The following is a 25021-nucleotide window of genomic DNA, read 5'->3' as shown; positions in this document are numbered from 1 at the left end:
ATCCTCCGCTGCACCTTGGTCTCATTGCGACGACAGTCGTTACAGTCATGCACAAAGTACATGTCCTAACTGACTTGCCAAAACTATAGTTTGTTAACAAGGAATTTGTGGAGTGGTTGAAAAACAAGTTTTAATGACTCCAACCTAAGGGAGCAGGAAACCCTTGCACCCGGGCAGCCGTCCCATCGTACTCCCTCGGGAGCGCGAGCCGAATACCGCCGGGGCAGGATGACGCCGGAGAAGGTGGTGGTGCTGGTTGGAGGGTGGCTGGTGGAGGGGTAGGCAGGCCACCCCTCTCCCATCTCTCCATCGTCGCCATCACTTGATCCATGGCGGTCCCGAGACGGTGGAGAACGGTGGTGTGGTGTTGCACGCGCTCCTCCATGGAAGTGGAGAGCGCGTCAGCTCCTGATGACTCCATTTAGGTGGTGCGGGATTCTGTTACGTGCCTCCTTAGAGGAGGGAGGTGCAGGAATCAGGAGCAGGAGAGCAAGGAAGTCCCAGTGGCACAATCGTTTATTAAGGAGTCCCAACTCAACAACAATATGGGGGGAAACGCCCAAACGAAATCGCCACATGCAGGGAAGAAAACGCAACACACGGAGGAGAAACCTCTACTCCTAAACACATACCAAAATGGTACAACTACCGTGAGAAAAGAAAACCCCGTGGTGCAGACACACACCCCTAACAGAGTAACCACAGCAAACAATCCCGCACAAAGACTAGAAGGCAGCGGAGGTAAATAAACCCACTGAAATCTTACTAATAAGACACAGGTGTGAACAAAACAGACAGACACAAACGAAAAGGAAAAATGGATCGGTGGCTAATAGTAGGCCGGCGACGACGACCGCCGAGCACCGCCCGAACAGGGAGAGGAGCCACCTTCGGTGGAAGTCGTGACAACAAGCATACCCATAACATAATGCAGCCTTCACCATGCTTGAAAATATGAAGAGTGGTACTCAGTGATGTGTTGAATTTTCCCCAAGCATAACACTTTGTATTCAGGACATAAAGTAAACATTTTTGCCACATTTTTTGCAGTTTTACTGTAGCGCCTTAATGCAAACAGGATGCATGTTTTGGAATATTTGTATTCTGTACAGTAACTGAAATGTTGTTGATCCATTCTCAGTTTTCTCCTATCACAGCCATTAAACTCTGTTACTGTTTTAAAGTCACACTTGGCCTCATAGAGAAATCCCTGAGCGGTTTCTTTCCTCTTTGTCAACTGAGTTTGGAAGGGCACCTGTATCTTTGTAGTGACTGGGTGTATTGATATACCATACAAAGTGTAATTAATATATCAAATAAAATATGAATTTAATCAATTTTAAATTCAGGCTGTAACACAACAAAACGTGGAAAAAGTCAAGGGGTGTGAACACTTTCTGAAGGCACTGTATATGGCTCAGGTGGTTTCCATTCTGATGCCCTTATGTCACATGATGGAACTAATACATATGGTGCCAATATGCATGACATCTCCATGGAATCAAAGGTATGACGAAATTCCCCTGAGGAAAACTATACATATAGACATTTGAAGCACCCTTAAATAACAATTATGCTTTGAGGGAAATACTAATAAGGAATGAACATTCCTAATAGGCAGCATAGTTCTTATTCTACATCGACTATAGAATAAGCATTTTGTTTGGTAACCGCTTCCACTTTCTCCTCTTACATCTAAACCCACCAAAGTAGATTACGGAAATGTGTGTACAAGGTAGTATCTTTCAGAAATCGGCTTCCTGGTTGTTACAGGCATATAGTACCCTGAACATCAAGCCTACTGTACCTCAAGGTATGCCTACGAGATGAGTTTTCTCCTTCAGCTGAAATTATTATAATTCACTTTAATGAATTCAGGTGTTCTTGGTGCTGCCATGACAGGCGAATAATGAATCATTCTTTAAACAGAGACCCCTTTTTTTCCTTCCATGCCCCCTCCTGGAATAATGATCCGTTCATTACCAGCCAGCCGACATGTTGACAGGTAGGGGGTGGAAATCAGGGGTTCAGGAGCAGCTAGCGATGGGATGGGAGCTTCAGCACTGTGGCCTATGGCTGCCTCACTGATGGGTCATAGTATAGCTATTAGTAAGCTACATTTAAACCTACAGCAAAATGTAATCTGTAATCTGAAAAAGATTAACATGAATCCCTCCCTGTACAGTACAGTCGTGGCCAAAAGTTTTGAGAATGACACAAATATTAATTTTCACAAAGTCTGCTGCCTCAGTTTGTATGATGGCAATTTGCATATACTCCAGAATGTTATGAAGAGTGATCATGTCACGGCTGTTAGAATGAGCGGACCAAAATGCAGCGTCTGTTTCGTTCCACATATTTATTTGATCGTGAAACTAAATGCAAATAACAAAGTAAACTTAATGACAAAACAACAAACCGTGACGCAGGAGGAACAAACACACTCACAAAATATAATCACCCACAAACACCAGTGACACAAACATCAACTTAAATATGGCCTCCAATTAGAGACAACGACAACCAGCTTCCTCTAATTGGAGGTCATGCAAAACAAAACAAATCTAGAAATACAAAAACTAGAAACTAAACATAGAAATAAAAAAACAGACAAACACCCCCTGTCAGGCCCTGACCTACTCTACCATAGAAAATAACAACTACTATGGTCAGGACGTGACAGATCAGATGAATTGCAATTAATTGCAAAGTCCCTCTTTTCCATGCAAATAAACTGAATCCCCCAAAAACATTTCCACTGCATTTCAGCCCTGCCACAAAAGGACCAGCTGACATCATGTCAGTGATTATCTCGTTAACACTGGTGTGAGTGTTGACGAGGACAAGGCTGGAGATCACTCTGTCATGCTGATTGAGTTCGAATAACAGACTGAAAGCTTCAAAAGGATGGTGGTGCTTGGAATCATTGTTCTTCCTCTGTCAACAATGGTTACCTGCAAGGAAACACGTGCCGTCATCATTGCTTTGCACAAAAAGGGCTTCACAGGCAAGGATAATGCTGCCAGTAAGATTGCACCTAAATCAACCATTTATCAGATCATCAAGAACTTCAAGGAGAGCTGTTCAATTGTTGTGAAGAAGGCTTCAGGGCGCCCAAGAAAGTCCAGCCAGCGCCAGGACCGTCTCCTAAAGTTGATTCAGCTGCGGGATCGGGGCACCACCAGTACAGAGCTTGCTCAGGAATGGCAGCAGGCAGGTGTGAGTGCATCAGTGAGGTGAAGACTTTTGGAGGATGGCCTGGTGTCAGAAGGGCAGCAAAGAAGCCATTTCTCTCCTGGAAAAACCTCAGGGACAGACTGATATTCTGCAAAGGGTAAAGGGATTGGACTGCTGAGGACTGGGGTAAAGTCATTTTCTCTGATATATCCCCTTTCCGATTGTTTGGGGCATCTGGAAAAAAGCTTGTCCAGAGAAGACAAGGTGAGCGCTACCATCAGTCTTGTGTCATGCCAACAGTAAAGCATCCTGAGACCATTCATGTGTGGGGTTGCTTCTCAGCCAAGGGAGTGGGCTCACTCACAATTTTACCTAAGAACACAGCCATGAATAAAGAATGGTACCAACACATCCTCCGAAAGCAACTTCTCCCAACCATCCAGGAACAGTTTGGTGACAAACAATCCCTTTTCCAGCATGATGGAGCACCTTGTCATAAGGCAAAAGTGATAACTAAGTGGCTCGGGGAACAAAACATCAATATTTTGGGTCCATGGCCAGGAAACTTCCCAGACCTTAATCCCATTAAGAACTTGTGGTCAATCCTCAAGAGGCAGGTGGACAAACAAAACCCCACAAATTCTGACAAACTCCAAGCATTGATTTTGCAAGAATGGGCTGCCATCAGTCAGGATGTGGCCCAGAAGTTAATTGACAGCATGCCAGGGCGGATTGCAGAGGTCTTGAAAAAGAAGGGTCAACACTGCAAATATTGACTCTTTGCATCAACTTCATGTAATTGTCAATAAAAGCCTTTGACACTTATGAAATGCTTGTAATTATACTTCAGTATTCCATAGTAACATCACATTTTTGAGTAGTTCAATAACATGGGGGTTACTGCAGATACCTTAGACCACTTGTTCTGAACATCCTCACACCACTCAGGATACTCTGCTTCCTTGCTGGCTGGTGATTGGGCCTGTTGGGGGTTCTAACACATCCGATGTAATGTAATATTAATATTAATGTCCACTGAGAATGGTCACAGCTTCAAAGGGGGCTTTCTTCACTTACTCTTTAAAGAGGGTTCTTTGGCCATCTTTTCTTTGTTGGTAAATGCTGGCAAGCCCCTCTTAAGTGGTAAGTTTACTCCCAGCTAAATGATGAATATCTACATTTATAAACAGATTTAAATGTAGATGAAGCACAGCCCATCTTAGATCATGAGCATTATTAGTGCATCATTGGCATCATAGTATCCATGATCTACAATACCATAGGAAACACATCCCTCTGAAAAATATATTTCTGTTTTTGACCATACAATGTGTCATAGTGTTTGTGAAAATTACTGTCCTTCCATAACTCTTTTGTAATTATTACTAGGTCAGCAAAGACAGAGGTAGTTCATGTCAACAGACAACCAGAATTTTCTTGTAACAAATGGATGCTTTGGGAAAGAAATGGTCATTGTCAGAATAGAAACCCAAACAATCACAACCATGCATCTTACAACCTCAAAACCACCAGACTTTATTAGTCCAGGAGATCATGAGATCAGGAGCAGCACTTTGAGTTCAGGAGTAGCACCTTGAGTTCAGGAGCAGCACTTTGAGTTCAGGAGCAGCATAGTAATACCCAATCAACTTTAAGTCATTGTAGTACACTAGCATTAAATCTCTACTGGGTCTGGTAGTTCTCTCTTTGTAGATAATGCCTCAGTTGTACAACAACATACCTCCCATGTTATTTACATTTTCATGCCAGGTTTGCAACAAAATGGGTTGTGCTCTGTTTTCGCCCACAGGAAAATCTATCTGTCGTTTTGATGTATTTGAGGACATCAAGGAATGGCTTTCATATACGCACGCACGCACGCACGCACGCGCACACACACACACACACACACACACACACACACACACACGAACATGCAACACAGCCCAGCCACAACCCCCTCTTATGCTCTCTTAGGATCTAATTTTGTCAACTGGACATGAGAGGTAAATAACAGCAGCACTAGCTATGTGACGGAGCCCTCTTCAGTTGGTTGGTAAGCATTCAGGAGATGAATCCCCTTGTTCAGCTGCAGTAGTATGTGAGATTCAGGAAAACAGGGCAGCACAGATGGATTTGTAAGATTAGATCAACTAGCTACAATGGACATATATTACAATTGAACAACAATGCCTGTTAGCATACAAAGCATACTAGCCTTCACTGTGGCTCAGTTGGTAGAGCATGGTGTTTGCAACGCCAGCATGGTGTGTGCAACGCCAGAGTTGTGGGTTCGATTCCCACGGGGGGCCAATACATAAAAAAATGCATGAAATGAAATGTATGCATTCATTACCGTAAGTTGCTCTGGATAAGAGCATCTACTGAAATGTAAAAAAAAAATACAAAGTGTCCTTTCTCCCAATCAACAGAAAAAGCCTTCAGAAACACTTTACAAAATCCTGTACCCTGTATACAGAATATAGTCTGCTATATCCTTGAGAATACATTGTCGGGAGACAATGCTTCCTTCCCATATCTTATGTGTTGAGGACTGCAGTTATTTTGACTGCACAACAGCTCCACTAAAATGGTTATTTTCCCCCTGGTGTTTTGCTACTGTCTCTTTGACTCACTTCTGGGCAGGAGGTAGAGTGGTGTGTCTATAGGGCACAGTCATGCGCCTGTTCCCCTCCTCGTCCCCTAGCCATGTCTGGCACTGCCAAGTGTACCCATGCCAGGGCTGCCTCCCTAGGATGGATACTGCCTCTATGGCAGGGGTTGTGGGTGCCTGGTTGGCACTGAGTGAAATGGTCCAGAGGGAGTTCTCAGACGTGTCAGCCGTTACAAATGACCCAATCCTCTCAGACAGACAGGGCTTTGTTCTAGTTCTCTCTCCTCTCCTCTAGTTGCCACTCCTCTGGGTGGGTGGCTGGCGGCTAGGCTAGGCTAGGCTACACTCAACTTCTGTCCTGTGTGCTGCTGGGGCCATCTTGGCCACACTCACTGTCCTGCCAGCCGAAGAGAAGAAAGTTCTCCCTTGCTGCCAACACTCACGGCCGGACGGTCTGGCAGGCCCTTTCCCCACAAGACAATGTCACAGGAAACTGTATTTAAATGGGTTACTACTACCTTCAATGATGAATGGAAAACAGTTACAAAACATCACCTTTATTTCCAGTTACATGCCTGTTTTTTAACAGGGCATTTTGTATCTCCTCTTCCTTTTTATATCTGCCTTGTTGAATGGTATTAGACAAAAGAATGCTGTGATCATTTTGAGACACTTTAGTTAAGCTTCCGCCTAAGGGCCAAAGCTCCTTTAAAAGTACTGGTGCTGCATACCAAAACTGTAGTTCTATATCTTTGTCGGTACCTGACATGAATGATAACACCTTGTCAAGCTTGCAGGCTGAGAAGAGAAGCTTGATACAGCAAGGTTGAAAAGTGAGATGAGGGTTTACTCCAACTAATGGAATACAAATTAAGTTCTCTTTTGTCTAAACGAATTTATTTAATGTACCATAAGTAGCACATGGCAATATGCAAGCACTTGGATGAGCAGATAGTGATTAGCTTTTGCATTGCTATGGGCATATTATTTATTTTGTAGAAGTCACATTTGTGTCTGTACTATAGGCGAATGAAACGCCCGCTTCCATGCACGGACAACTTTGACCCAACTGGTGGCATGGAGATTAACACTATCACAAATAGTGCACACAAACCCACCATCATGCAGGGTTTTAAGTAGTTCACCCAGACCACAGCACATACATCTTAATGCACAAAATAGTGAATATGTTTTATCTATATTTAATGTACCTTTTGCAAATTGTTATTCTGTACTTGTATTTTTACCTAACTGTTTACTGAATTATCCATTCATAAAGCACATACAATGGTGTCACATACAAGTTTGACAAAATAACTGTGTTGTCCATCCAATATACTCTTAGCATAGGGGAACGTCAATTTCATTCAGTAATACAAAAAGACAAAGCTTATACATTAGATTTACATAGTGCCGGCATATAAATTCATTAAATGTTAATTTCATGCGGGCTTTTTGTGAGCGCAGCAGAGCCTGTTCTCCCTCAGCAGATAAATAATGGGAGTATGAACTGTTGCTCATGTGGGTGTTGCCAACTGGTTAATGTATGAACTATGGAGACAGGCCATTGTAAGTTGGAGACTCCATTACTTTGTTGGCGTAGTCAAACTTGCCTCTGGAGAGAAACCTGTTCACCTAGTTTGCCAATCAAGCCATAAACATCAACATTTACAAAGTGAAGTGTCGCCCTCAATAACACTCCGAGTCTGGAAGCGTAGGCTACATTTCAGAGGTGAGCTGATGAATGCGTATGAATTTAAAGTAATGGAAGCAGGTAGAGTACAGAGAAGGAGTGAACAATGCTCTGAGAGAGGAGAAGAGAGGAGGCGTTATTGATTCTTCTGCTTTTATCTCACAGTGAGCTCTACCTGTCCGATTGGATTACACAGACAATGGCTTTCCTCTGTCTGTAGGAATTCAGATACATACTGTTTTTATGCTATCATCTGCACCCAGGTCGGTTATGTTCCATCCCTGCATATGCCTATTTTATGTAAATTACAATTGAGGAAATTCAACCTATAAAATGACCTGTCAAGTCATGATTTACCCTGGTGAGTCAAATGTTTTTCTCATCAATCTTCAAGGCCTGACTATTAATCTCTCAGCTTGTCCAACCTTTATGAGTATAAAGAAGAAAAGCCAGGGGTTAGACACACATTTACATGGAATATAGACTTCTTCCATCAGGGCAAATAAGAGTGACTGACTGACTTTCTTCTTGCACACTGTCTAATACCCTGTAAATCCGTCTAGCAGAGGTAGGCTCAATGTTAAATGTCACAATGACTATTCTAGACAAATTCATTTGTGAAAATCAACATCAAATACTGACAAACTGTGCAAAGTATTGAAATCACATTCCTTGCAGTATATTGGAAGTATACATATACTGTATTAGGTTATTTTCTGTACATGCTAATTGAATCTGAAATATTTCAATGCAACAAAGCAATGCCAAAACATCTGATGAAACTACAAGCGTGCATCAAATATTATGAATTATTGCTAATAAATTATACTGTATATGTTATTGGAGGTCTTAGGACTAAACCTTCTGTGGACTTTCACTCCCCAATTGGAAATAACCTGTGAATGAGAGTGCTCTTCCCATTGTACCATCCATCCCTTTGGGGCATCCAGCTCCCAAAATACGCTCTTGCATTTTTTATGAGTTCTTGGAAGGTATCTGTGTCTGTAGTGTTGATTCACTTACTCCTGCAACAACCTTTGAGTCTTTAACCTTACAAAAGTTTTCACAAATGGACCACTTTTTACCAGTGGCAGACAGATGGAAAGTGAATTCAAGTGGGACTCCAGTAATTTAGAAGAAACGGTGTGTAAAGAGGACCAATGTCTGGCAGATGAAATGGGATTTTATCCATTGTACACAGACAATGGATGGACAGATGTATTACTCCTTAAATTAGCAGCTCAATGCCAAAGTAACAGCTTGTGCTTCAGATTTCCAGATTTCCAGAGGTGGGGTAATTTCAGAGAACATGATTCTTGAAAAGCACTCATTGTTTTCAGCTAGTCCCAGAGCCATACCTGCCCAGCTATTAGCAGGTGTAGTGAAAGAGTTGTAAAGCTTCCCTGTATATGTCTTTTAATGAGACAACACTGATCATTTCATGGTCCTTTACAAAGTAATTAGCACAGCACGAAAAAATCTATTTGACCGGTGGGAAATTAGCTTCTAATTAGCCTATTTCACTATTATTATATTTTTTATTATCATGGAGAGGCTGCACCATGGCATAGTGGACTCTGAACAACTAAAAGTTGATACTTGTTAAAAAAAGTTGTACCATCTTTTATTTTTCAGTGGCAGAGGAGAGTACAGTAGTCCTTTTGAAGTTGTGCTGACAGTTGTTTCATGTTTGGTTCACGCCTCCTGTCCCTGGCCTTATTCTCCCACTGCCCTCCTCCCACTTTTGTAACTCTTGCTACACTATCCTCTTTCATATTAATTGGACTTGCTAAGGAAAATAAACACCTTCCCTATTCTCCATTCAAAATCATTTTCTCCTCTCTTTAAAGTATATTGTAGTTCTGTGCAATGGTCTCTTCCTCTTTAAACCCTCGTCTTTTTCCACAGAAAACACTGGAACGTTTCAACAATCATCATTCATTCATGCTGGGGTCCCTCCAGACCTCTGTTGAAAGCTCTACTCCCATGTTGTTCCTGAACCGTCTCCTGTTGGAGCGTATCTATTGGGACCACTGTGCAGCAGGGGAATATGTTTCCAGGAGGCAGTGTAGTATTTCATAAGAATTTCCAAAGTTTCTGATTATCGTAGTCAGTAGCCCTCAGGGAACGTTTAGGTCCAAATCTGGTGGGCAAGTTGCTAGGGTAGTTTCTATTAACTTTTCCCGTTCTTCATATTTATTCCCCTGTGGATAAGCATGAAATCTAACACAAAGGATCAACTTCATAATTTATTTTTAGTAAAACAAAAGTTGATTTTGAACTGCAATTCTTTTGCTGTTGATGCTGTATTTTTCTGGGGATACATTGATTTCAAGCCATCCATTCCTACATTTTGGTTCTGAACTTCTGAAAGATCATGCAACTTTTCTTATCATGAAACATATTTTTCTTTCCTCTCCAACCAAAATTGATTAATGCACCTGCTTTTGGCTAAAGCACTCTTGGCCCGGCTGTCAGACTAGTCAGACTAGACGTCTTTGCTTACATCACTGCTGCCTTCAGCCTTTCGGACCTGTAGATCCAACGATGATTGTGTTCATCATCTGGAGAAAAGAAACCTTCCAGTGGCTGCTGCTGAGTCATGAGCCAGGAAGCATGCGTAACTAAAGCTGGCATATTCATTAAGTAACTGTCTGGGAAAAATAGACTAGAATCCAATCAAATCGCCTGCCAGCCGGGAAGACGAGGAGAACAAAAGCTCTGGTGACATTTCAGCGATAGCTGACATCTCTTCCCTGACGAATGGTCATTGCTACCAAGACCCTGTTTCAAATCAGAACATCTATTTCAGTCCACTTGGCATCAGTCTTTTCACAGACAGACAGAACCATTTTAGCCAAGATTTGATTTTCTTTTTATCAATTTTTTTCACGGCTCATTGTCCACTGTCCAAAGCAGATGATAGTGTTCAGCTAAATGTGTAAATGCAAATGTATTTAGTATATTAGTTGTGGAGCTAATTAGAATGGAATATTGTGTACTAGTTGCAGCACTGACAAACAGGGTTCCACATCCACTGACCTCCTTATCGACTAACTAACATGAAACCGAGCAAAAGAGGCTCTTTGCTTTTCACACTGTGGTGTGTGTGTGCCTGATTAGATGTTGCATGGCAACAATAAAATGAGGAATTATAATGCAACAGATCTTACAGATAAGACATTTTATTTGATTTAACCTGTATTTTATCATTACAAACATGACAAACATTGATGTTGACTACTTAGTGATCGTCATGTCTGTATTCTCCCCTCATACCATCAGTGCAGCAGAGAGATGTATGTGTACAGTACCATACAGTTAAAACAAGATGTGAGTCTTATTATGCAAACTGCTTGGTAAGATTTGGGGCATAAGTAATCACCTTTTATCCTCCCTTTGGCAATCTACTGAAGTGTAAACTTGCCAGAGAAATCTGCTCTCAGAAAATGTTGACTTGCAAAAGGAGTCGTTAAGTTGTTAATTGGCCTCAGTGTGCCTCCGCAAATATGCCATTAATCACGGCCAGTTATTATGTGTAACATACAAGTTGACAGCCTGTTTTTATTATCATGACTGGGGAAAGGAGGGTGGTCACACTGTAGATATGATTGAATTCTGGAATTCTTGTTAAGTATGATATAGTGTGATACTATTACACAGCATTTATCATAGGCACTACTGTATGTTGTTATTGTGGAACCTAGAGCATTGATACTAACTGAGTTCTGCGCCTGCGCATGAATGCACTGTGCTTGAACTTGAGTTTGAACGATAAAGTCATGTCCACGTTATCTCTGTTTCAAGTATAATGTATTACTGTTTGTGTCGTAGTAAGAAAACAACAATTATATATTAAAAAAAGCATTCACACTGGAGTAAATGTTGCCAGTTCTTCTACTATCTGTGAGATGAGTAATGAACTGGAGGTTCTCATCTCTATTTTCCAAAGCAGACGTTTATAGTTCTTCATTTATCTCAGTCTCAAAGGTACAGTCAAGGTAACTCCTTTTCATTTACTCTTTTTAATGAATACCTGTTCACTATAAATAATAATTGAATGACCTTTGTCTTTGGATTAATCATAATAATAATAAACAGTTACTTAATATTGCTTTTATATTACTCAGTTACTTATTGATGGTGCTGTGAAAATCCAAACGATTGTAGACAAATTAATATCTAATGTAGGACAGGGCCCATAAGCAGTCAGATCATTATTTTCCCTTTTTCTAACAGATGTTATTTACAAGTTGTAGTAGCCTTCAAATTAATCCAGACCTTCAAGCAGTGCTGGACCATTCTATTTTACTTGATGAATATGTGGTCATACATAGGAAGCTATTGTTACTAACAGCATTTCGTGCCTTAGGTTCAATCTGCTGCTCAACAGATTGCTTGTACTTTGAAAACGAATTAGTGTTCTCAACATGCCCAAGCAGCAGTTTATGGTCACTTACAATGTCTACTACAATGACTCTACTTTCTCAAGGTCCTGGTATTGTTCCTCACAGTGGGCTGTGGACATCAGTAATGGAAGAGAATTATGTTTACATGTGCAACATGAATACGGATACAACAACAACATGGGCTGAATGGATGTACAGTATTACCTTGACCAATCAGTAACTGCTACAGCCAAACTGGGGGAATGCATTTTATAGAACTCTGCTATTACACACAATATCAATATTGAGCTATTAGTTAACTTTACTTTATTGATTTTCTACTGTAGATAGCTACTGTAGTATTGCTGGAGTTATTAAAGTGGCATTCACCGTCCCCCAAACTGCCACCTGTGCGTGGGTGCTGTCTGCTGTCCCCTGACCTCCTTTGGGTCCTGCGGGGCCAGTTGAAAATTATGCCCACAACATCTGGTTGCGCTGCCATGCCAGCAGGCAGGGGGCCAGTCAATTTGCCATGGTTCCATGCACTCCTCAATTAAGCAGATGTCTGCATGCTGGATGCTGGATTAGTACCATCTTATAAAGAGCAGTCATCACACTCTCTCTCTCCAGCTGAGTCCCCAGGGAGGGCCAACCAGCACGGGGTGCAATGTTACCAAGGATCTGAAGCAATTACCTCTGTCCATTCTTATCCATCTGTCAAATTGATTTCTATCAGGCCTATTGAGAGACATATCAGCTGGGGGCTGAGCTACGTTGCTGTTGGTTTTGGCTGAGGCTTGTTTGGAGGAAACCAAAGAGATTTGATTGGGAGAGGATTAGCGCAGTGAGCTGGCTAGAGGAGCCATCTAGCTTGGAGCGATGGACGGTTAATGATTTGTATCCCGGGGCTAACATGAAGAGACTATAACAATTGTGTTGGCAGGTCAATGAGATAGACCCACGTAGGCAGCTTACACTATCAGGTCTCGACTTCTACAGCTTTCCTGGGAGACACCAGCTCTTACATCTCACCACTGACAGGAAGGAAGAATCACTGATTTCAAAAATACTGCTGATAGCCCTTTCATGCAGCCAAATTACCTAGTGGCCTCATGGGTGGAATGTTATTAATATTTTTCATAATTTCAAAATCTATAAAAATAAATAAAAGAACTTAAACATATCTACTTTGAAACCTCACTCACATGGCTATGGGCTTAAAAAAATAAATCACCTGTACCATGTCAGATATAGTTGAAATGTATTACATTTTGAGTTTGCATTCCAATATTACACTTTATATACATCACATAAGACCATTTGACATAGAAACACCGGATTTTCGGTGACTTAATACTACCAAGAAACACTGTGTGACCCTGATTTAGCCCACTGCAGTAAAAGGTAAAAAATATTGCCTCACTTAAGTGGGAAAACAATACAACAGTGCTCAATCGAATTTGCTAACTTCCAAATACATTGTAGCATTTATATGGGCCCATAATCTCAATCACTCAGATGGAACATCAATATTTAATGACATTTTTTACTTTTTCTGCCAGACTGACACCTCTCTCTCTGCCATCTTTCTCTTTCTCTCCCTACAGAGGCTAACCAGATGAACAGTGTGGGTCCAGGATTATCACTAATGCCAGGCTTAGGGTCTCCTCCCCACCCCTACCCTTCCCTGGGACAGATCACTAGCCCCTATGAGCAACAGCAACCTGGGAAAGAGCTCAATAAGTACGCCTCCCTCAAGGCTGTCGGTAAGAGACACAGTTATTGCTCATTCTAAGATATGCGGATATGGGAATACAGGAATAAGCGCTGAGCTGCTTCTCTGATTAACTTCACAATCAAAATAGCTAATCAGATTTCATCAGCTAATCAAAAGGGGTAATATATAATTTAATTATAATTTCAAATCTAATGAAATGCATATATTTCCCAGTACAATATAAGTACCAGTCAAAAGTTTGGAGACACCTACTGATTTCAGGATTTTTCTTTATTTTTACTATTTTCTATATTGTAGAAGAGTGAAAACATCAAAACTAGAAAGTAACACATATGGAATCATGTAGTAACCAAAAAAGTGTTCAACAAATAAAAATATATTTTATAGATTCTTCAGAGTAGCCACCCTTTCCCTTGATGACAGCTTTTCCCACTCTTGGCATTCTCTCAACCAACTTCATGAGGTAGTCACCTGGAATGCATTTCAATTAACATGTGTGCCTTTGTTTAAAGTTAATCTGTGGAATTTCTTTCCTTCTTAATGTGTTTGAGCCAATCAGTTGTGTTGTGACAAGGTAGGGGTGGTATACAGATGATAGCCCTATTGGTAAAATACCATATTATGGCAAGAACAGCTAAAGTAAGCAAAGAGAAACGACAGTCCATCATTACTTTAAGACATGAAGGTAAGTCAATCTGAAAAATGTCAAGAACTTTGAAAGTTTCTTCAAGTGCAGTCAAAAAAACAATCAAGCGGTATGATGAAACTGGCTCTCATGTGGACTGCCACAGGAAAGGAAGACCCAGTTACCTCTGTTGCAGAGCATAAGTTCATTAGACTTAACTGCACCTCAGATTGCAGCCCAAATAAATGCTTCACAGAGTTCAAGTAACAGACACGTCTCAACATCAACTGTTCAGAGGAGACTGTGAATCAGGCCTTCATGGTCAAATTGCTGCAAAGGAACCACTACTAAAGGACATCAATAATAAGAAGAGACTTGCTTGGGCCAAGAAACACGAGCAATGGACATTAGACCAGTGGAAATCTGTCCTTTGGTCAGATGAGTCTAAATATGAGATTTTTGGTTCCAACTGCCATGTCTTTGTGAGATGCAGAGTAGGTGATGATCTCCACCTGTGTGGTTCCCACCGTGAAGCATGGAGGAGGAGTTGTGATGGTGTGGGGTGCTTCGCTGGTGACACTGTCGGTGATTTATTAAAAATTCAAGGCACACTTAACCAGCATGGCTACCACAGAATTTGGCAGCGATACGCCATCCCATCTGGTTTGCGCTTAGTGGGACTATCATTAGTTTTTCAACAGGACAATGACCCAAAACAGACCTCCAGGCTGTGTAAGGGCTATTTGACCAAGGAAAGTGATGGAGTGCTGCATCAGATGACCTGGCTTCCACAATCATCGGACCTCAACCCAATTTAGACGGTTTGGGATGACTTGGACCGCAGAGTGAAGGAAAAACAGACAACAAGTGCTCAGCATATGTGGGAACTTCTTCAAGACTGTTGGAAAAGCATTCCTCATGAAGCTGGTTGAGAGAATGCCAAGAGTGTGTAAAGCTGTCATCAAGGCAAAGGGTGGCTACTTTGAAGAATCTAGAATATAAAATATATTTTTATTTGTTTAACAATTTTCAAATCAAATCAAATTGTATTTGTCAGATGCGCCGACTACAACAGGTGTAGACCTTACAGTGAAATGCTTAAAAACAAACAAAATAGCACGGTTGGTTAAGAGCCAATAAAAAGGCAGCCATCCTCTCCTGTGCCATTCTTATTTTTTTGGTTACTACATGATTCCATATGTGTTATTTCATAGTTTTGATGTCTTCACTATTATTCTACAATGTAGAAAATAGCAAATATAAAGAAAAACCCTTGAATGAATAGGTGTCCAAACTTTAAACTGTTACTGCCCATGCCATGCAATATCAATATCAATCATTCCTACCTATAGCATGTGAGAAAGCGAAACCATTCCACTGAAATGGATGGGAATGGTATAGTATTTATTTGGCCATCTGTTAAATTGAAGGCATCTCTTCTCATAAAAGACGACGTGAGGATTGGAATATCAGCCGAGATTGCAAATTAGCATACGCCTCTGAAGTGTCGAATTTCCATGTAATCACACTCAAATGACATGAGTAAATGTGGGCTAATTAACACAATGGAGATGTGGAATGATGAGCAAAAACACCAAGCAGCTAGTGTAGATATGTTCTGCTGCCTGCTGTAATTATCAGTTAGCCTGCTCTCCGTCTCCATCCTAGCATGCTGTAAGGTTACTTACTGAGAGATACTATGTTTATGTGACACTTTCCGTTTAAAGAAAAACCTCAAAGAAAGAGAGGCTCTCAACAAAAATATTTACACTGTGTAAACGGTTTATTTCAGATTAGACAGGATAACAGATGTAGAATTTGTCCTTTCAGAAAGGGAGGGAAATAGCGTAGCTTTTAGGAAAATTACTGTAATTGATTTGTCTTTCAAATTTCATGTCTCAAGGCTCTCCATTGTTTTGACTTTGTTGCTCTTCGGTGTCAATGAAAACCGTAAAAAAACCCGTTCTATATCACCTATAGTTTTGCTGCTGCACATCATATATGAAGAAAATGTGAAATGTTGGACAGTCACTGTTACAGTACCTAAATCAACTAGTGAAGATCTACATTGAGAGACAGCTCTTATTGACCACAGAACCGATATTAGGATCAAGCAACCATGTCTCTTCAATTATCATTCAACATTATATTGGAAAATTGATTTTCTATAACATTTTGAGAGGGCAAGTATAATAAATTAAACATCGCAGCTTGACCCATTATTTACTGCAATGTGTCATTTGCCTTACCTCTAAATTCCCTGAGTGATAAATCCAAGGTTTGGGAAATGATAAACCAAAATCTAGCAATCAATTATTCTCTCCCGCTGTCCTGCCAGTGATTTTGTAAGGTCACAGAACTGGATTTCTCACAGACGTTTACAATCTGAACTGGTTAATTTATAAAGGAGCGGGAGCCCCATCAGGGAGTGGTCTGAAGACATTTTGGATCTGCCTGCCGCCCTTCTGGCTGTAAACACTAGGCTAATTATTTCTCATGCCATTCTCCAAAAAGCTGTAATTATAATTGAGTTGAACATGACAATTCTGCAAGCAACCTTCTCTTTGATGCATTCATTTTGGATACAAGTCTACATGAAGATCTCTGCAATTTCAGTATTGTGTGTATGCCATAGACAGTGAATTAGATTGGGATTCGAATTTATGTATGGCTGTCATGTGCCAGGGGATATTGTTGATTTCCTCGTCATGTAGTTATGTCAGAGACTTTCCCTGTTATCTTTGCGTCTCCATTTGAAGCAAAATGTCATGGTGCTGAACTAATGCCTCTGAAATGTAGAAAAAGGGAATGATTAATCAGGCTCACAGGAAAGCAATGTCTAAGCATGTTGACTTTATCTCTAAGGTTTTTTTTTTACACTGATTGATGCTCAAACAGTCAGTCGTTTTCTCCATAGACCAATTGGAGAAACAGGAAAGTGAGCTAGCAGAGCTGATAAACGCTCGGATTAATAAACCAGAGAGACAGGCATCAGAAACCAGCTCTGCTTCTGATGGGGAATTAAAAGAAGTGAAGGAGACATATTTGATAGCGTTTATCACCCTAATTAAACAGGGGTCTCTTTATGGATTCTGCCCGATTCAACTAAAGGAACTTCAAAGCCCCTCGCCATAAATGGGGCTGGGTGAGATGGCAGCTGTCAGAGTTGCAGAGGCACAATCCCACAGAGGATGATGTGGCGGCGGGCATGTGGAACATTCACCAGATTCGCTCTGTGACATCATAGACAATCAGATGAAACTTCTCTGACTGCTGCTAATCTAGTGAAGAGGCGTCAAGCTGCAGGTGGATCATTACGGGATATAAAGACTGGGGGGAAACGTACGCTACCGTTCAAAAGTTTGCGGTCACTCAGAAATGTCCTTGTTTTTGAAAGAAAAGTACATTTTTTGTCCATTAAAATAACATCAGATTGATCAGAAATACAGTGTAGACATTGTTAATGTTGTAAATGACTATTGTAGCTGGAAGCGGGCAGATCTTTTATGGAATATCTACATAGGCGTACAGAGGCCCATTATCAGCAACCATCACTCCTGTGTTCCAATGGCACATTGTGTTAGCTAATCCAAGTTTATTATTTTAAAAGGCTAATTGATCATTAAATAGTACCCGCAAAACACCAGTCTCAACGTCAGCAGTGAAGAGGCGATGCTGGCCTTATAGACAGAGTTGCAAAGAAAAAGCCATATCTCAGACTGACCTATAAAAATAAAAGATTAAGATGGGCAAAAGAACATAGACACTGGACAGAGGAACTCTGTCTATAAGGCCAGCATCCAGGAGTCGCCTCTTCACTGTTGACGTTGAGACTGGTGTTCTGCGGGTACTATTTAATGAAGCTACCAGTTGAGAACTTGTGAGGCGTCTGTTTCTCAAAGTAGACACTCGAATGTACTTGTCCTCTTGTTCAGTTGTGCCCCGGGGCCTCCCACTCCTCTTTCTATTCTGGTTAGAGCCAGTTTGCGCTGTTCTGTGAAGGGAGTAGTACACAGCGTTGTACGAGATCATCAGTTTCTTGGCAATTTCTCGCCTGGAATAGCCTTCATTTCTCAGAAGAAGAATAGACTGACGAGTTTCAGAAGAAAGTTCTTTGTTTCTGGCCATTTTGAGCATTGTAATCGAACCCACAAATGCTGATGCTCCAGATACTCAACTAGTCTAAAGAAGACTAGTTTTATTGCTTCTTTAATCAGTACAACAGTTTTCAGCTGTGCTAACATAATTGCAAAAGGGTTTTCTAATGATCAATTAGCCTTTTAAAATGATAAACTTGGACTAGCTAACACAACGTGCCATTGGAACACAGGAGTGATGGTTGCTGATAATGGGCCTCTGTACGCCTATGCAGATATTCCATAAAAATTCTGCCGTTTCCAGCTACAATAGTCATTTAAAACATTAACAATGTCTACACTGTATTTCTGATACATTTTATGTTATTTTAATGGACAAAAATGTGCTTTTCTTTCAAAAACGAGGATATTTCTGAGTGACCGCAAACTTTTGAACGGTAGTGTATCTATTGAGAGCTGCCCGGTGACCAGGGGATGGGAGGGAGAACAGAGGAATGAGTGCCGGTGGGGAAACTTATTAAACTGTTTGGGTTGAGTCTATGTGAACCAATGTGGTCCCGTCCCTCCTCTCTGATTCTCTGATGTGTATTAAGCTGTGGGCCATTGATGTGTACGCTATGAAAGCACATTGTTCAGAGGGAGCTCTGTACTGCTCCTCCCTTGTTTGAGACGAGTCTCACTCTAATGTGGCGGTGTCCGATCCAGAACATTGAGGCTGAGGCCGTCTGCCTCTGCCTCCGCCCACCGGGGTATCATAACAGATTAAAGGTCAACGGCAGGACATTTAATTGGAAAGTGTGAAATGTCACACAGGGAAATGACTAACGCTGTAGAGTATGGTGTTGCTCCACAGTTAGTGAGGGGATCATGTTTTCAGAACAGGTCTGCACCAGATTGGACATGTCAAATGACACCATGTAACAATGTCAGTGGCTGTTATGGGCAAATTATGTCCGATAGTTAAAGGATATATTATACACAAAGCATCAAATATACTATAGAAATCAAGTAAACATTCCAGAATGCTCAGGGACATATTCATTTGCATATTACAATACAACTGTGCACACAGCCAGCTTTGAAAAGAGCAAACTCTCCAACCAATCTGGAGGGGGTTGTTTACTATTAGCTAAAGCCTGCATGTTTCCAGATGATAATGGCGATGTTGGGAAAATCATTTACAAATATATTCAAATGGCATGATGATATACAGGACATATCAACAACATTCAACACGGCTCAGGCAAAATGTATTATTCACCTCGGTATCCTTTAAAAAACCTTTAGCTACCATTTTCTCAACTGTTCCTCACCCCACATGACAATATGTCATCTACCCCAGTTTAGGATTAATATGGCATTAATATTGCATTTACATAAATATAGATTTGGAAACAGTCCAAAATCCTCAAATACTTCAATATCTCAACTAATCTAAATAAATCTCACCAAAGCAAAGACCGGAACATTTGCTATTGCCTGTGCATGACATTAACAAAATGGCTGTGATTCCAATATTTTTTCATTTATGTTTTTTTGCTCTTGTGTATGTGTGTATGTCTGTTTCCAGCGGAGAAGGTTAATGACAACTTCTACACCAACCGGCGGCACATGGTAGAGATGGCAGCCAAGGGCAGTCTCCCTATGCACCCGATGCATCGCATAGAGCAGGAGCCCAGCAACCCCTACAGCCCTCCCTTACAGCCTTCCCTAAAGCAGAACGGACACAAGTCCAAAAGCACCAAGGGCCACAGCAGCCACAGCAGCAGCTCCCATACCCTGGCCTATGGCTCCAACACCATCGCCAACCCGGGGATGCAGAAGAACTGGGACGGCTCAGAGACGGTGGGCCGCCGGCAGAGCCACGGCACTAAGAAACACTGCACCATAGAGCAGGTGAACGAGATGCACAGCACCTCGCGCAGCCAGCACTACATGCCTCCGCAGCCCTACTTTGTCAGCAACAGCAAGACAGAAGTGACTGTCTGATCTGAGAGCCCACCCCATAACCACTATAACCCCAGCTGCAAGAATGAGAGAGAGAGAGAGAGAGAGAGAGAGAGAGAGAGAGAGAGAGATGGTCAGAAGGTTGAGGCTGAAGTAGGACAGCGGTCCTGGATTGAGTGCCCCTCTTTAGGGGTGCTGTGTGTCTAGTAATGCGTGTGGCTGACTGTGCATGTGACAGGCATGTGTGGGACTCCTGCCAGTGGGGGGAGAGTGACCACAATAACATACTCCAAACCTCCAAGTTTTCGGTCATCACTGTATTGATGATTATATTGCAACTAATACAAACGAATCATATAATGCAAGTCAGACTAACATCAATGAGCAGAGCATAGCAATGATTGACCTCTGATGGACAGGTTAGCCAGGATGAGTCTGGAGCCATGCAGCGGTGGAAGAGACTGGAACTGTACAAAAGCCCAGTGGCAAAAGACTTTTCCTATTGTCAGTATTAACTGAGATCTCAAAGGGCCTGAAAATGTGTATCATCTCATGTAGTTTCCACTGAATCCACCTCGGATAAGCCAGTAGGTTTGATCTAGACGCAGTGGAGCAGAGGAGTGGAGCAGCCATTAGTAAAGGGATACATTGTTCACCTCAACATTGATTGACATTTCCTCAGATGTTGTGTAGTGTATATACTGTGGGGGGACTTGTTGGTAATGCTCATGCTCGGAACCTCGGGCTCATGATTGCATCTATAGGGAAACAGTGACAATTTCAGATATGGACTGTATATTCTCCTTCAGAGCCTACAGAGCATGAGGTGGATGAGACTGCACCAAACCAGTTCTGTAGCCACAACATTATACACACCCTACTCTGCTCTCTGGTGTTAGGGCTGTGCCTTTCTCTGAGAAAACTATGAAATACTGTTCAAATCAAAGAGCTCGTCTTATAAACCATTGCATAAGGTGTGGAATTTACTTAAATGTCTTCATCTTGCAAACAGGTCCACAACTGTCAGTTGTAAACGGTGAGTTACATCTATCATTTAACATTCTTTATTTCTGTTTTCATTCGACAATGCATTGTGTGTGTGTGTGTGTGTGTGTGTGTTTACCGTGGTACCTTAGAACAATGATAGAGAAAACACAGAAGGAATTGTGTCCTTTCCATACATGTAACATCACTGCCAATAAATGAGTGAATATATTGCCTATATATTTATGATAATTCCCAAATTGATTAGTATGGGATTCATGTTGTGCAGGGGTGCCTGTTTCTCACCCACCTCCATCAATACTACCAAATCTTTACATGGCCTAGAGCCAGGCCCCCAGCTCAGACTGTTGTGGCAGTAGAAAACTACTGAGGGCTCCTTTACGGCTACCCAGAGAGTTGTTAAAGGGTTGTGGATGTTCCTGAAACAGCCATGAAAGGTAAAGCCTGGGTAAATAGAGTGGATGGATTTCATTTAGTATGAGCTCAAGCCCTGGATTAAGACAGAGAAGGTCCTCTGAAATCACCATGAGTTGATGTCATTGCATGCACAAATCAAACTTTAACTATCTGTAAAAGAGAAATTGCAATACGTTATGCACTAATTATTGATAAAACATATTATTTTTAATATTAATAAGTAACATATATTACTTATGTTTATTATTATTATTTAAAAATAAAATCTACATTTTCATCAACTTTATAAGATATACAAGTACAATAAAAGTACAATGTGTTCTTTTTGAATATCTGGAGTAGCCAACTAAAACATCTGAGAGTACCCATGTACAAACACACAGGTCAAGATGTGCCTGTCTTTTCCATTGGGCTAGTTGTGCGTCATCAGATTAAAAATAGTACATTTTTCTCCCAACACTCCATTCTTGGGAGCCCACACGAGCAGCACAGTGCATTAGCATGCCACACTTACCAAAAAAAGCTTTTTAAATAAAGGGCTTCTGATGCAATTTGCCATGTGTTGCGTTTGTCACTGCCCACTGATTCAAGAGCAGCCCACACTTTGTCCGTGTGTCTTAATCATGCCTCTCAAATTTCCATGGCTTTCCGCTGTCCATTAGTCTGTCTACCAGTGACAAAGTGGCTCTAATGGCTGGAGGAGTGACAGCCAGCAGCTTGTCGTTCATTCTCTTACTCACCACATGAGATCTGGTAAGAACAGCCGTGAGTCACATTCTCTACTTTTAGAACTTTGGAAAGCATTAGAGGTGGACAAAAAGTATTTTTAATTTGTAGTTGGTACAGTATGGATTCGACTAAGGGAACAATCATCAATACTGATTTGCTAAGGCCTACTATACAATAAGTGCATGTATTTTTAACCACATTTGAACCAGATATGTATTGTATAGTCAGGCACACAACTATATGTTTTGAGTGTGTTATCACGTTGTCAGTGAAACGTAATGCACCAATACTATAGATTGCTGCTATATGCTAACAACCAAGGCACCATCTCACATTTCTCATAATGAATATGTTCAATTCTTTATTTTGCTATTGCATGACGTAACTCACAGTCACACAAACTGCAACACGTTGTATTGTTGTTTCATCACACAAGCCACTTCTTTGTAGAATTTTCTAGACTAGACAAGTCATATATGCAGTTTTTGGCATATATGCAACGCATATCAGTTCAACATTTGCACCAATAAGACTTCAGAATACCAATGATGTGATGCAAAAAAAGGTATACGTATTTGTGTATTACATTTGTCTATACAAAACAATGTCTGACAATGAAAATGGTAAGGAAAAGTACTGCAAATTTGCATTGACTGCAAAAGGGCTGATTCTTTAGGTCATAAATATAGAGACATATTTAGTATGGCTGTACAGTACATAGTTAAGGTGATGTTTTGGTAAGGCCGTAGAATAAGTCTGTGCCTTGTGTCCAAATGAAATGTGCACCTGATATAATTGTCCAAATACTGACTGGTCTATGAACAGATTGATGCATAATATTATACTGTATAGCATGATATGAAATCACTGTTCCACTTCAGAGGACCTTCTCAATAACAATATCATATCCAACAAGAGTTCCTTTTTTAACTAGAATCAGCAGAAAATGTATCTGGTTTCTCAGTGTTAAAACATGTGCAGAAGTCCACAGCTCCATTGATTGTAGATAGAGTGCACCTATTATACTGTATGCATCCACAGTGCATTGAATTAGCTATTTTGTCATAATTTTTGTCATGGAGGGAACCTACAGTAACACTTATATGTGTAGTAGTGAAGTATAACTCCCTCACTAAAATAGCTTCCACTGATATAATAGCATAAAACATGTACATGACGTGTAGATTAACATTCCAGTTGACTGGTCATCATGCTACATAATGGCATACTGTAAAGTAATAACACATGGCCATTGATTCTAAATCATGTCCTATGAAATGATTGAACTATTTACATCCAAACTTTGCTAATTTCTCAATCTAAATAAAAACATTATTTACCATTGAACTAAATTGTGCCCCTGGCTGAGGCTGAATTGCATTCATGATGCAGCTAGTGGTCTTGGTTCCAACCTTTAGGAGTGGGAAGACGATGGTGCTCTTTGTCAGTGGATCATGTTATTCATGAAGCACAACTGATTTTGTATTCTAACAAAATGAAATATTACTTGTCATATATGTATGTGCAAGGTGGGAAGAGGAAACTCCATTGTATTGTACACATCTAAAATCATATTTACAATAAATCTGTTTCTTCTCAAGATTTTTGTGGTGAGGTACAGTATATCCATGGTTGCATTATTTGAATGTTGCATTTCTCTTGATCTTACTATGATTAGGCTTTAGCTTAGAGGGCTAACACTTGTGTCACGCGACGCAAATTAGACCCAGGTTAGAACCCAATCGGTCATTTATCCAGTTAACGTTTCTAGAGAACATACAGGAAGGAGGCTGCACAGGTCATCGTAAACTTGAAGAAATTCCTTTGAACAGCATCCACTTGCAGTCATTCAGTGTAGACTGATTGTGTTCCCAAGCATTCAACTTAGCTAATAAAACCCCAGTGGTCCTACGCCACGCCTTGTTCCCTGTAATGAAAGTTAACCTGGCTGTCTAGCGTGATCATTTAGCAGCCCTGTTGGCTCATCTATCAACAGGAGAAGAGCCCTGCCTTTCTCTTCATGTTGAGATGGCTCTTCATTAAAGCCCAATCTGTCCCTGGACGTTTTAATTAACACACAACTCTGCTGACCTTTCTATGGAGATTGTTCTCCTTCGACACCATCCATCAGCAGCAAGGCTATGGTGTCAGCTCCACATTAAATGTTTGCTCAAACAGAAGGTCTTTACAGGTACTTTAGAGGTACTATTGGGACACTCAGCTTCATTCTTGTCAATCTTCAAATTGGCCATTGAGTGGGGTAAGTTTAGATTTTTTTTCTTCTACCGATTTTAACCCAGTTTATCTAGCTAATCAGATTAAATTTGACTTTTTAAAATAAAGTTATTTTGAGTAAAGTTTTGATTTTGAAAAAAATTCTAAGACAGTGAGCAACATGTTGAGACATTTAACTGATGATTTTCAAGTTCAAGTTGCACAAACTTAACTCCCCTGATTGAGTCATTACCATTGGCTAAAACTGTAGGAGCCTCTTAAATTCTCCACCATCCAGCCAGTCGTATAGGAGATTAGCCAATATTGACGTGCTGACTGCGGCCTTATTACAGATGGAGATGGCAGCTGTTGAAGTG

General features: G+C 40.9%; 1 protein-coding gene across 1 annotated transcript in view; it reads left to right on the top strand.

Moving 5' to 3' along the window:
• The window catches only part of LOC106601094 (protein shisa-9B), a 32333-nt gene extending 8301 nt beyond the window's left edge, over positions 1 to 24032 (top strand). Inside the window, exons 3-4 of the mRNA XM_014193012.3 lie at positions 13480 to 13638; positions 19903 to 24032. Of these exons, the coding sequence (XP_014048487.2) occupies positions 13480 to 13638; positions 19903 to 20321 (578 nt within the window). The 3' untranslated portion in view covers positions 20322 to 24032. The remainder of the gene's footprint in view (positions 1 to 13479; positions 13639 to 19902) is intronic.
• Positions 24033 to 25021: the final 989 nt, after the last annotated feature.

This window comes from Salmo salar, chromosome 03 (genome assembly GCF_965601325.2).
Source record: "Salmo salar chromosome 03, fSalSal1, whole genome shotgun sequence".
NCBI classification, from domain to species: domain Eukaryota; kingdom Metazoa; phylum Chordata; class Actinopteri; order Salmoniformes; family Salmonidae; genus Salmo; species Salmo salar.
This window is presented reverse-complemented; position numbering and strand designations above follow the sequence as displayed.